Genomic DNA, 13,619 nt, shown 5'->3' with positions numbered 1-13,619 from the left:
TTTTGTTTTTTTTTTACCTTTGAATTATATTCATTCCACATGAATTTGTATTTTAACACATTTATTTGTTTTGAAATTGTGAGGGGGTGGTACATTCAGAATTTTAAAAAATAAAATAAAAACAAATTCAGATCCATGAGTTCAAATTCAGATCTCAGAGCTTCAGATCTAGGCCAGAGGTCAACCATCAGGACTTTTAACATAAGCAAACTTCCACAGAGTGACTAAACGCAGGATTAACCAATCACAGCACCCTCATCCCAAAGCTGCCAATCACAGAGCTGTCTCACCACCATCCCAATTCCTGTCCTGAGCTCTAAGGCCTTCCTTGAAGTGTGCACTTTGATGACATGGTATAAGCTTTGCAAAGGATGCAAGTGTTTAGAGAGCAGAATTGGGACACTTGCCTTGGGGCCCTTCAACTGCAAATGCCATATGAATATAGTTCATTCATTCATTGTCTGAAACCGTTTATCCAGTTCAGGGTCGCGGTGGGTCTAGAGCCTACCTGGAATCACTGGGCGCAAGGTGGGAATATATCCTGGAGGGGGCGCCAGTCCTTCACAGGGCAACATACACACTCACACCTATGGACACTTTTGAGTCGCCAATCAACCTACCAACGTGTGTTTTTGGACTGTGGGAGGAAACCAGAGCACCTGGAGGAAACCCACGCAGACACATGGAGAACACACCTCCTCACAGACAGTCACCCGGAGCAGGAATAGAACCCACAACCTCCAGGTTCCTGGAGCTGTGTGACTGCGACACTACCTGCTGGACTGTACCAGAGTTGCATTGTAGCAAACCCCAGACCTTTAAGGGTCAGGATTCAGGACGATCAGACTGATTCTGTGAATTTCCCACAGGCTTGAAAAACAGTTTTCATATTTGACTGAATGTAGTGGGCACACACAGCAAGTTGTACCAGATCCTGAATAAACCTCTGGTGTGAAAGTGCCTCTGTGAAGTAGATATATGGTTTAATAATTACTGGTTTACATTTTCTCACTAAACATCCACTGAAATACGCGACTCCGGTGGCTCTGAATCGCTGTGTCTCGTCGACGGCTGTGGAGAGGGCAGTGAAGTAGTTATTTAGACGAAGCCTGGCTCTGATGAAGTGCTGAGGTCTGTGGACAGTGTTGTATTTTCCTTCGCTGACAGGTTGGAGTCCTTAAACAGGAGAGTGGACTGAGAGAGGATGGAGAGAGTGATAAAGAGCTGAATCTAAACCTGTCCAAGGCTTTTGCTTATTGTATGAGTGCTCTGTGTGGACAGACGAGTGTGGGTGTTTGCGTGTGACAAAGCTGTGTGTGTGTGTGACAAAGCTGTGTGTGTGTAGATGTTCTGACAGCTTAAAAACCAAATGTATACACACACACTTACCACACACAGTCTCTTAATATTTAACACCTTAACACCTCGCTCCAGAGCTCTCTCGCTAATTACACACAGACCACGCTTGGAGATCACAGAGCGGCAGGAAAACAGATGAATATTCAGAGTTTAAAAGATTGTTTTTTTTGTTTGTTTGTTTTTTTTTTTTTATTGAGTCTCAAACCAAAGCTGACTTTAGGCTCCAGTGTGTGTTTTATCAGAAAATTCCTCTGAATTCAAGTCTATTAACAGTCCGGTCGTCTGGAAAGGCTTTACTTGATATTGAAACATTGCTGTGAGAATTTGATGGCAGCCAAGAGGAGATTAAGGAGTGTCTGTCTTATTGCTGGAGGATTAGTTCTGGCACTCCATATTGGCAGAGCTCCATCACTCCAGAGAACGCAGATGCACTGCTGTCCAAAGGCGGCTTTATATTACCCTTGGCACTGGGCATGGTGAACTCAGACTCATTTGCAGCTGCTCCAGAGCACCCAACTATAACAGGGTTTCCCGCAGAACATCGATTAGTCAAAGTGGTCGCTGTGTTGACTGGGGGTGGGGGTTAAACAGGGCAACGTTTAACGTTATTTACTCTTTATTTATAAATTAACAAAGGGTTAAAGTGCAATAACAGTTACAATAACATACATTCTAGTAAACAACATCATGTGCAATAACACCTCTAATGTGCTCCAACTACAAAAACTTGCTCCTAAACAGAAGTCAAAAAAAAAAAAATACGTAATCAGCCCCGCCCCCACGCGCGCTCCCATTGGGAATTAAAGCTCGAGAAACGAGTTCGGTGTTTAAAAAAAACCACACATTTCGTGAATACTGTGAACACTGTGCTCTGGACGCTTTGAGGAACTTACGGGATGGGTTGAGTGTAGAGTCGGTTCATTAAGTGAATCGGTTCATGAATCGAGTGCAAATTCAAATAATTTTACACACAGCCGCGGGGATATTCAAAGACGACACACAGCTCGCCTTAAACGCTGGTTTATACTTCAGAACGTGTGTTTGGGACTGAAAACAGAGGATTAACGGATTAAATACAGAAAGTACTTTGGAACTTTGAAGTCGCTCTTATTGAGTGTTTTCAATGGGGACGGGGCGAGGGGTGGACGACGTTGCCAAGGCGGCCGCCATAACTGTAAAGCACTGCGGGAAATCCTGTATAAATGTTTCTACAGAGATTACACAGATAGTGTCATCTTTTTAATAAAATTAGTATTTAAATTAGTGCTATACATACTTTAAATTATTAGTATATATTTTAATTTATTGAGCGTTTGTGTGTAACATAATTGTAATTCAGAAACTCAACAACTGCTGAAAAAATGTGACAAAAACAGTTCAATAAAAAATTAAGTCTGAACATGACGAGTGAAGAATTACATAGTCGCTGCATTTGTTATGAGAAGATTTTTCTGTTCTTGGGGATAATATTGTGTCCAAAAGTATGTGTTAGTTTTGGTTTTGATGATTTAAAGATGGGGATTTCAAAGTTAATGATTAGGAGGGTAGCCTAAAAATAAAATTCATGGGATGTAATTATGGACCAATATTATCAATCAACTGATGTATCGGTTGGGCCCTAATGATGAACAGAATGTACTTCCCCAAACAAAATAACATATCCTTCACTGTACTATATGCAGAAAGTGATCAGAATGTGGTGGTCATGAATGAAAGGGACTTACAGCTTCCCATCCAGCTTCAGCAAGAACCCCTGCTGATCGAACACTGTGGAGAAAAGAGACAAGAGGATGAGAGACGCACACTCAAGTTCATCGCAGGACGAATGAGGACAAAGAGGAAAAGAGCAGGCGTTCTGTTTCCATGCCATCATTCGTTCAGACTAAAGAAAATATGAAATTAACCGTGTTATTGTCGGCAGTGTCGGAATATGACGATAAGCCTGTGGTTTTTAATGAGAAGTGGAAGTTAGGGCGAGTGCAAGCAGTGTTAGATCAGGCCAGCCAAAACATTCCTAAAACATTCAAAAATAAAACCATAACATAATACAGAGAAGCAGCAGGTCACTCAGGGCAACTTCTGACCACAGGAGCTGGTGAAGCTGCATGAAACAAGGCAACATAGTAACGAGCAAATGAGGTTCACCAAAGCAGACGGCTTTTGTCTAATCAAACAGAAACCAGAAGACTAAGAATACAGACTGTAACACCCATAAAAAACAGCCCCACAAAATTAAAACGTGCAAATAAACTGAAGCAGGCCGATGTTCTTATTGTTCTGGCAGGTCCAGAGCAATGAAGAGATCATCTAACACAGTTAAACTCCAGATTCAGGTCAGAAAAAGCAGTTCCTGAGTGAAAGCCTATGTTAGAAATCAGCACTGATAAAATGGGTAATTATAGAAACAATTAAATGTTGCAAAAATGCAAGTATTCCAGTGTTTATACAGAGCTGTGTCCCCAACCATTCTTTGTTTATTCAATTTTGTGTTAACAACCGACACAGAGCATAGCTCTCAGTTTTCCTCGTAAGTAAGGAGAATGTCAACTATACCGCCTGTTCTGTGATGACATTACATTCATGCTACACTTTCTACTGAATCAGAACATGTTCTGTGGTGTCTTATCAATAGACTATTATACATATTCCATTCGTTCATTGTCTGTAACCGCTTATCGAGTTCAGGGTCGCAGTGCCTATGCAAAGGTATTCCGGAGCCTACCCGGAATAACTGGGCACCAGTCCTTCACAGGGCGACACATTCACTCACACACACTCACACCTACGGACACTTTTGAGTCGCCAATCCACCTAGCAACATGTGTCTTTGGACCGTGGGAGGAAACCGGAGCACCCGGAGGAAACCCACACCGACACATGGAGAACACACCAAACTCCTCACAGACAGTCAGCCGGAGTGGGACTCAAACCTACAACTTCCAGGTCCCTGGAGCTGTGTGACTGCAACACTACCTGCTGCACCACCGCCACCCTTGTGTTCCATATACATCTTTATTATCTCCAATATCCAGCTCTGTGGAACACAGCAGAATTAAACATGCTGGGTTTTGACTGTGTTAAACAGAAACAGAAGAGTGGTAAGGGTCCTGAGGAGCTGCAGGGGTCCCAGAGACAAACAGAGGACAAAATGGGGTAAGAATAGAAGACAAAATGGCAGCAAACGTAATAATTAAGGGACACATGGAATAAACAGATGTAAAAACAGGGATAAACAGGACAACCACATGAAAATGGCAATAGAACAAACTAAGGGACACAATGAGGACAAACAAGGGACAAACTAAGGACACAGGTGATAAACAAGACAAATCATGGGACAAATAGAGGACTACTTTGACATGATGTAACAGGTAATCAGTGTTTTCAAACAAAAATTAAACTGGAATTAAAATAAAACTGGAGATACAAGGTTGTGAAGACAACTGGGACCAAACATTAATGTAAAATAATTTTTATTCCATTTTTGAACCATATTTTCTAAACAATTTTTATTAAACATTTTATAAACATGTCATTAATTAAATGTCATTAATTAAAATGATTACTATTATTATAATTATTTGGAAAAAAAACTCAAACAGCAGCATCAGAGGAGGCGGGGGGCTGGTACCTGAGCCTATAACTCGTTCCTCTGAGACAATGTCCTCGGGCTCTGGCTCTGAAACACAAAACCCATCTGTTAGATCCCACCGCAGACCACTGCACCAGAGCATGATGGGAATCACTCGCCCTGAAATCACACCAATCCCTGATAGAGCAGCCCTGATGAAATGGTTAGTCCTGCTCCGTGTCCCTGAATTAGTCTGGATTAGTGGATTCAGTTCGCGAGGACAGAATCAGCTTTGGTTAAGAGGAGGAAGTGTTAGAGAAACCAGATCAGAAAAGGTTGTTATTAATTTTTTTTCTATTATTTATTATTCCACCAAGTCCCACCATCATCAGAGCAGAAGGGTTTAGTACCGAACAGTGGCGTTTCTACCTGGTATCACTTTAGGTTTAGGTTTAGGTTTTGTAACCATTACAGAAACAGTCGGATCCACATCTACATCTGTGAAACAAAAGGGTTAAACATCAGCATTGTTCCAAAACAAATAAATGGTGCAAATTTACCAAATATCTACCCTAAAACATGCTGGAATATGTGATTAGTGAAATTATGAATGCAAAGTGGCTCAATAATCTACTGAAACACACAAGTCCATGTTTTTCCAGCAATAGCATGTTCTATTTCATGCAACATTTCATGTGACCTGCCTCATAAAGGACACAGGGCTTTTCCTTAGAGGATGGATTTAACTGTACAGGGAGGACATATACAATCATTTGAGGTCATTCATAGCCTGCTGTTTGGTTATATGACATTAAAACATTGAAATTTTTTAATATTAAAACTCACTCCCCTCTGTCACCCAAACCTCTTTTACATGTGTAGTATAGTTCATCCAGCAAAACTAGCTGCTCAAGTAAGAGACCAGTTGATGGCACTGTGGTCGATCACACCTCATTTAATCATGTGAATCAGCCCTTTCCACATAAATTCCCAAATATCTGTCCACACTCACTGATGATTACTTGGAAGCCAGCTTGACCACTGGTCCGGTAAAACAGAATTAATAAAAAGATAAATGTTTGAAAATTGGTCCAAAAAAACGAAAGGAAAAAGACCACATTCTCATTTCCAACATGGGTCAGAAGCTCCCTGCAAGTTTAAATATCAGCCCACACTCGCTGATGATTACTGAAGCTGGCTTTATAAATGGCCCAGTGAATCCAAACAAAAAAGAAATGGAAATACAGAACAAAGTACATGGAAAATTACATGTACATAAAAAATACCTTTTTTTAACGTACGTTCAGCAACAATTTTAATTAAATTCATGCTTATCTATTAAAGGGAAAACAATTCTCATTTCTGTAAACGCACACCTAACAAACACAGTATAATATTGTCTCCTACTAAAGCCTTACAAAATAAAAGCTTTGTACTCTAGATTTCCGGTGGATTGAAGATGGACGTGCCCGTGCTGACGGAGATGACCCTTTGTCACATTAAACAGATCAGGGAGATTCTGCCCTCTCTTTGTTATTCACCATCACGCAGGGCTGAGCTTCCTTCCCCTCACCCTTTTACAGCCGTCCCCTGCGATTCATCTTAACAACTTCACCCAACAAGCTTGCGTAATGAGACCGAGGTTCAAAAGGAGACCGTCCCAGGTTCGTGCCATTTTCCAAAATAAACCAGGAGCAGCTGTAGGGATGCAGTGTTTATAATCCATCTCGCCACATTTCTTCCACACAGCTTCAGGGTGACAGAGTTGGAGAAATTAAAACACAAACCAAATCACTGACATGCTCTAAATACCAAGCCATCCATCACATCCCCAACAATTCTGCTGAACTACAATTTCAAACTTCGCCAGACTTTTGTCATAAAGTCAGAGCAGATGAGAGAGGACTAGGATGTTCTTTCTGAATGAACAGTGCACTGTTTAAACCTGATTTGTTACGTGTGAGTGGACAAAATTGATTTACTGATTCATCATCTGTAGCCAGTTCATCGTCACCCCACTGGGCACAAGGCAGGAACACACACTGAGCAGAGCAGCACACTAACCCAAGAGTAGAAAAGGTGCCACATGTGAAGGCAGTGTATTCCCCCTCTTCTCCACAGTGGAACACAGGTCTGGTTTTTAATGAAAATGTCTGTGACCTGCTTTCATCAAAACCCCACAAGAGCGTTCTCCCCCTGTCTAAACAGCACCTGTCTCTTTAAATAATAACGAGCCGCTTGCCGTTCACCCCGACCCGAGGGCACAGAAGTGAGAGGTGCTCGGTCCTCATTCTTCTCTGTTCTCTCCGTTTTACTCAGTGCTGTGGTTGAACAGACTCAGATGAGTGGGCGGGGCAATTCTAAAGTGTCTGCTATCAACATAAGACACAAACTTGGGCAGATGGCAAAAAAATGACTGTTTTTTAATTTTACTCCAGATACATTCCCTCAAACTGATTTATTATTTAAAAATTGCCTTTAACCTCGCCTTTGCTGGCGCAGGACTGGAACGGCTTGTTTTATCCCACATTTTCTTTCCTAAGGCCTGGAGACACTACACGACCTTTAAAGTCAGGGCAGATTATGAACAGACTGGTTATTTCACACTACACAACTGTTTATTGGTGATTTTTATGGAGACTGGAAAAATGTCAGGCACAAACTACACAATCCCAAACTCCTGAACTAAACACTTAGTCGGCGTAGTCTCTACACCCTGCAGAGGGAGCTGGAGATAACGCATACTTGAGGCTATGTTCCACCTTGAATGTTTCAGAAAAATTGGCAGTAACCGTAGGGAATTCCACAATGCTGTGTCATTTAAGGTGGAATGGAAAAATAGAATAAAGCTGAAATAAAGATTGGAAGTTTTGTGGCTCACTATGTTCTCCTACAGTTAATACTTGTTATCTGGAGACATGTGCATCCAGCTCTATGTAACGTATTGTAGTTTGTCATAGTTTTACTGTTTAATCCTTCCTATAGGAGCTCCACTGCAAGAGCCTGTGTTTACTTTGTTCTCATTGGCTGTTGAGGGGACTCTTTCAGCCTTGAGCTGGTGAAGGGTTTACACTACGCGACAACGTCCAAAGTTGGGTCGGAAAAAAATGAAACATGTTTGACTGGTCTGAAACGATTGGTCTGAAGTCAGAGCCCCTCACACACTACATGACTTTCCTCCCGACTGACACCTGCGACTGCACCAGAGTCTGCAGACTACAACCAACTAGTACAGACTGGGCCTGACTGGAAATTAGGATTAAAATTGGGCTAAAACCCGTGTAGTGTAACCCCAGATTTAGGCAGCGCACAGAAAACAGACTGGGTGGTCTTGTTTCACAGTGTGTGTGTTAGTGGGCTCCAGATCACCACATTAAATGTGAACAAACACTGAACAAGGGATTTTGTCATCACGTGTTCCCTTTATCAGTCTGTCATATCTCAAAAAAAATGGCCTTTGCCATTTATTTATTTGTTTGTTTGTTTGTTTGTTTGTTGGGGAATTACAAAAAAAGTGTCTCTGTTAAAACCAAGGTCTTTAATATGAGGAGCTCTATAGTTCTGAAATTAACACAGGGAATGAGAACCGAGTCCAGAAGTGTCTCAGTAATAATTTCAGAGTCGGGTCTAAAACAAGTCCGGACGCTGAGATACTGCGTCACACAAGATACAGTCAAATCTCCTCCACTGTTCTGTGGCTCCCTCTAGTGGTGGAGGATGTGAACATCAGGGGAATGTTCGGCTCTAGGACGCAGGGACAAAGGGGAAGTTCACATTTGAGGCTCTCTAAATTCGTATAGAGTGATTTACAAGCACCTGACACAGTTTTTATATCGACTACATGAATCATTTTTAAAACAAATTAAAATAACCTCCCGCTACAACTGGACTCCAATTGAAGCAATCTTATTCCACACACTGTCCACATACCCTTTGATTGAGAGAGAGAGAGAGAGAGAGAGAGAGAGAGAGAGAGAGAGAGACTGGGTGAGTGTCTGTGTGGTGTCCTGTCCAGGGTATGCTCCTGCCTTGCACACAATAATGAAGCCTCACAAAATGAATAAACAGGGAGTGTGTATAAACTCTTCCAAACCCACACTTGTTTTCTGATACTAAATAACTCTACATTCATTCACCAATACTAAACACTGATTACATTACATTCAAATTATTTAGTTAAAAATTAAACATAGTCCCCCCCCACACACACACACACAACAGAAACCTGAAACAGATCTGCTATCACTCAAACAGGAAACAACAAACAAGTAACAGATGTTTAATCATTTAACGATTCACAAACAGAGGGTGGATAGACTGAAGGGCAGCGTGGTGAACAGACAGAACCAACAGAAGGTGAGCAAGGTGTCAACTCACGTGGCTTCTGGCCCCATCCGTGCAGATGCAGCTTCCCGGAGGAGTAGAAGATGAACACCAGCACCAGCATGGGACACAGAACAAACAGCAGTTTGTGAGTGGCCTTCATGATCCTCAGTCATTCACATTGTACCATCTGTCGCTTCGCCTACAGGAGAACACACACAAGGACAAGGGAAGAGTTCAGATTGTACGAGAGAACAGTCTGTCCACAAAATCTGATGCTAGTCCTAAAGGAGGGCAGCACATCAATGAGGCTGGGTGGTGTGCCCAAAAATGTGTTTCACTAAAATTTTTAAGTTCTTTTGAATTGATGGTAGTATGTTCCTTTATTTTACACAATAACACTTCAACACTGTTGTATCTTTTAAAGGTAGATTTACAATGTTTAATCTGGGTTTATTTCAGTTTTTATATACACACACACACACACAGTACCAGTCAAAAGTTTGGCCCTCTCATTAGCCATTGGTGCTATTAGCATTAGCGCTATTCAGTGTATAGAACTGTGCTATGGTCTCACACACGTTAAGGCGGTGAGGTCTACAAATTAACTCTTGACGAGGCCACAGATGTTCACAGACGTGCTTTGTACATTATCTGTGATTTTAAAGTCAACTACACTGTGGAATATTAAAGCTTGTATATTAATAAAAAATGTATTGGTGGAGTCATAATAATCTGATCGATTTATAATTATTAAAGCATGAATACTGAATTAGTGTTGGTTTTATACCCGTTTCCCTACACCTCTACACAGTAAGTCATATATGGAATTATGACAGTACAGCATATATAAAGCAATGGGTCCCAAAGCCTAAAACCTGCACATTTGCGCTGCAAAAATGACACACTTAATCCCCACATCTCTTCAGTGACTGGTATGAGCTTGCTTTGAGATATGCCTCGTCATATTTTCTTGTTTTCCATTTGGAAGTTATAGCTTGAGAAAACTCATCTGCTGCATAACGCTCTCACAAACCTGTCCATCTTTTGCTAGCAGTGCTCAAACGTGAGTAGCTCATTTGCCTTGCCGCCGCCCCCCGCAATAGCTCCGCACCCACCTTTCGGAACCACTGCCTTATAGTGAGATCTATTACAGTTGGTAATATGTTGTTTCCAACTTAATTTATGATCAATTATCACTCCCTGAAATGAAAATGTACCTTTAGTTTCTACCATCTTGGTCCCTACTATGTTTGTACTTTTAGTGACAAAAATGTACCTATACAGTACCTTTTTACTGAGAGTGAAGAGCATATGTCAGAATATAAAAATATATGAAATGAAAATGGGAAACTGGAGCAGCTGCACATGAGCCTAATACCAATACATTAAGCGTCAGCTAGGGAGGTATATATCGCCCTAATCCTGGGCTATGGAGTGGTGGAACCGTGTTCTCTGGAGTGACAGAGGCATCTACACAGGGTTTCACAGCCGGGAACAGCTGGGATACGATGTAGCGATGAGGTTGAATGAATTATTTTGGGATGCTCCATGTCCCTCAGCTGATTTTCACTGGTCAGTGATGAATCCAACATGCTCAGAGTCATGTGCATTGTCCTGATAAAGCTGCGCTGTTACAGTCACACACAAACGACAAATATGCCAGTCAGCTACGCACTGCTGAGAAACCCTGAGTTAAAAAAATGTGACTGGGTGACACATGGTGACTGGTTATAACCTCTGGTCTTATTGAGGTCTTAATAGTTTTAAATCACAAACAGGTTTAGTCCACCTCTTTAAATGCATTCAAAAATCCTTAATGGAGCTGCTTTATCCTGATCAGGGTCCTGGTGGGTCCAGAGCCCACCCAGATTTAAAGAACACACTCTGTCTACAGCATCACACGCATTTTCACACAGCCAACCTAATTACTAATGTGCATTTTCACTGTGAGGAAAATACTGAAGCACATAAAGGAAACCCACGCATACACAGGGAGAACACACCACACTTCTCACAGACAGTGACCCAGGGGACCCTAAAGCATGATTTACTTACTTATTTTTTTCCTATTTGAAACACAAACTTCAAAGGCAAAGTTCACATTCATTCATTATCTGTAACCCTTATCCAGTTCAGGGTCGCGGTGGGTCCAGAGCCTACCTGGAATCATTGGGTGCAAGGCGGGAATACACCCTGGAGGGGGCGCCAGTCCTTCACAGGGCAACACAGACACACACACACACTCACACCTACGGACACTTTTTGAGTCGCCAATCCACCTACCAACGTGTGTTTTTGGACTGTGGGAGGAAACCAGAGCACCCGGAGGAAACCCACACAGACACAGTGAGAACACACCACACTTCTCACAGACAGTGACCTGAAGAGAGGATCCCCCAGGGGACCCTAAAGCGTGATTTACTTACTTATTTTTTTCCTATTTGAAACACAAACTTCAAAGGCAAAGTTCACAATTTATTAATAAAAATTCAGAAGAAGATGTTTCCTCATCATTTGCTTCTGTCCAGTCGGTTTGCACTAGAAACAGAGTCTGTAAATGGGTAAAAAAAAAGTGTCTCAGTGTGCTATGCTAGGCTTTCTCTCTCTCTCTCTGCTCACAGCATAGAAACAGCATCTGGAGTTTGTAGGATGAAGCCCGATTTTCATGCCAAAGGTAAGCATTGATGTGGACCCTATGTGAATAAAAACTTACAAAAAAGTTAAACTTCAGCCACCCACAAGATACAGTCACTTCTCACTCAAACACACTCTTCCACTTTAAACGATGCAGAGCTTCTGAATGTAAACAAACCAGAGAGAACAGCGTTTTCCCCACAATTGTAGACATCCCCTTTAAAGTCTCTGAATAAAACAGATTACAATCCACAGAGTGCCCACACCACTAGGTGTCAGTATTACAGCTCTTACATAACATTAAGGAGATTCACTGGAAAAATTACTGTTTCCTCCTTTAAATATTCGCCTGCTCCAGGGGATAAGAGGGGGCTATAGGAAGGGAGTGGGAGGAAAGGAACAGTGGCACATGTTTCTGGAAGCTGCCTAGGCAACTGACCGCAGTCCATACTGACCTAGGTCACAGCCGCTGGTTGGTTATCAGTCAAACAGGCCAACGGTGTTTCCTTAAACACAGACACAATAGTTGACTCTGTTGACAGCGAGGATGACTGTGCAGGACAATGGCACTTAACTGTCTAGGGAAAAACAACAGGAGCCTGTGTGTCCACAAGTGATCACTGTGTAGGGGATTTTTCAAGTGGACCTAGCAGCTTAAGTTAATTTACCCTTTACGTGCTCTTTATCTTACCATATTTCTTGTTTTTCGGTCTGGTTTTATTTTCAAAAACAATCATAATATATTTTTGATTCTTAACGTAACTGTAACCTTTAAAGGTGCTCTAATTAATATGTGTTCATTATTCATTCATTATCTGTAACTGCTTATCCAATTCAGGGTCGCGGTGGGTCCAGAACCTACCTGGAATCATTGGGCGCAAGGCGGCCCAACTCCTCACAGACAGTCACCCGGAGTGGGAATCAAACCCACAACCGCCTATGTGTTCATTCTAACTAAAAGAATTGCCATTACTGAGTGGAGAAGACTCAACCAAGCTCAAAAACAGCACCCTCCTGTTCCTACGACTTGCTCTGTAGCGCTGAAAGTTATAGCATTGCTACTCTTCTCTGCTTTTCTGCTTCTCCATCAGGTAAATTTGGTCCTGGACCAGGTAGGGACTAAACCGTGGCGTGTAAACCTTGCAGAGCACTGATTGTCCAGAGAGAGTCGTCACTCTACGTCACGGAATGCAGACATCCAGCACAAACCCGCCATCTGTAAAATCTCCAGCTACAGCACAGATCACATTGTTTTATCTGACTCACAACGGTACATTTCTGGGCAATGGTCTACAAGTGGAAAAGATACATGGTAGTGCAGCTGTGGTAGTGGAAATGCAACCAGGGACCAGAGTCCAGTAGTGTAGGTACCATACAGTGGTAAGTGCCAAAATTATGCCAATTTTCCATTTTCTGAACTTTTTTTCCCCCAATTTTCAGGATCCTTTGCATCTTGAGGTTACAATGTTATCAGAATTATTCCAGCTAATGAGAGGCCTGAGTGAAATCCAGCAGAAATCCCAGAATGCCTAGACTCTTCTGAACTGCTTATATATAAATTTCAGTGAAACCTCTCAACCTAAGTCAGTTAATACTCCCTCCATGATGCAGTCACTCCTTCCTGTTCTTCATCTCTCTGTCAGCAAAGACCGACCACTGACCACTAAAAACATTCACCAAAACCTCCAGTGCTGCGTCCACTCCTCCAGAGCTCATTTAACGGCCTGGA

At 42.0% G+C, this 13,619-nt stretch overlaps 1 protein-coding gene across 1 annotated transcript in view; it reads right to left on the bottom strand.

Moving 5' to 3' along the window:
* The window catches only part of LOC136679723 (CMP-N-acetylneuraminate-beta-1,4-galactoside alpha-2,3-sialyltransferase-like), a 91,733-nt gene that overhangs the window by 60,584 nt on the left and 17,530 nt on the right, over positions 1-13,619 (bottom strand). Inside the window, exons 2-5 of the mRNA XM_066658389.1 lie at positions 9,308-9,455; positions 5,360-5,428; positions 4,991-5,038; positions 3,084-3,126 (exon numbers count right to left, since the gene is read on the bottom strand). Coding sequence (XP_066514486.1) covers positions 3,084-3,126; positions 4,991-5,038; positions 5,360-5,428; positions 9,308-9,416 — 269 coding nt within the window. The 5' untranslated portion in view covers positions 9,417-9,455. The remainder of the gene's footprint in view (positions 1-3,083; positions 3,127-4,990; positions 5,039-5,359; positions 5,429-9,307; positions 9,456-13,619) is intronic.

This window comes from Hoplias malabaricus, chromosome Y, assembly GCF_029633855.1.
Source record: "Hoplias malabaricus isolate fHopMal1 chromosome Y, fHopMal1.hap1, whole genome shotgun sequence".
In the NCBI taxonomy this organism is placed as follows: domain Eukaryota; kingdom Metazoa; phylum Chordata; class Actinopteri; order Characiformes; family Erythrinidae; genus Hoplias; species Hoplias malabaricus.
Note: the sequence above shows the minus strand (reverse complement) of the source record. Positions and strands in the feature narration are given on the sequence as shown.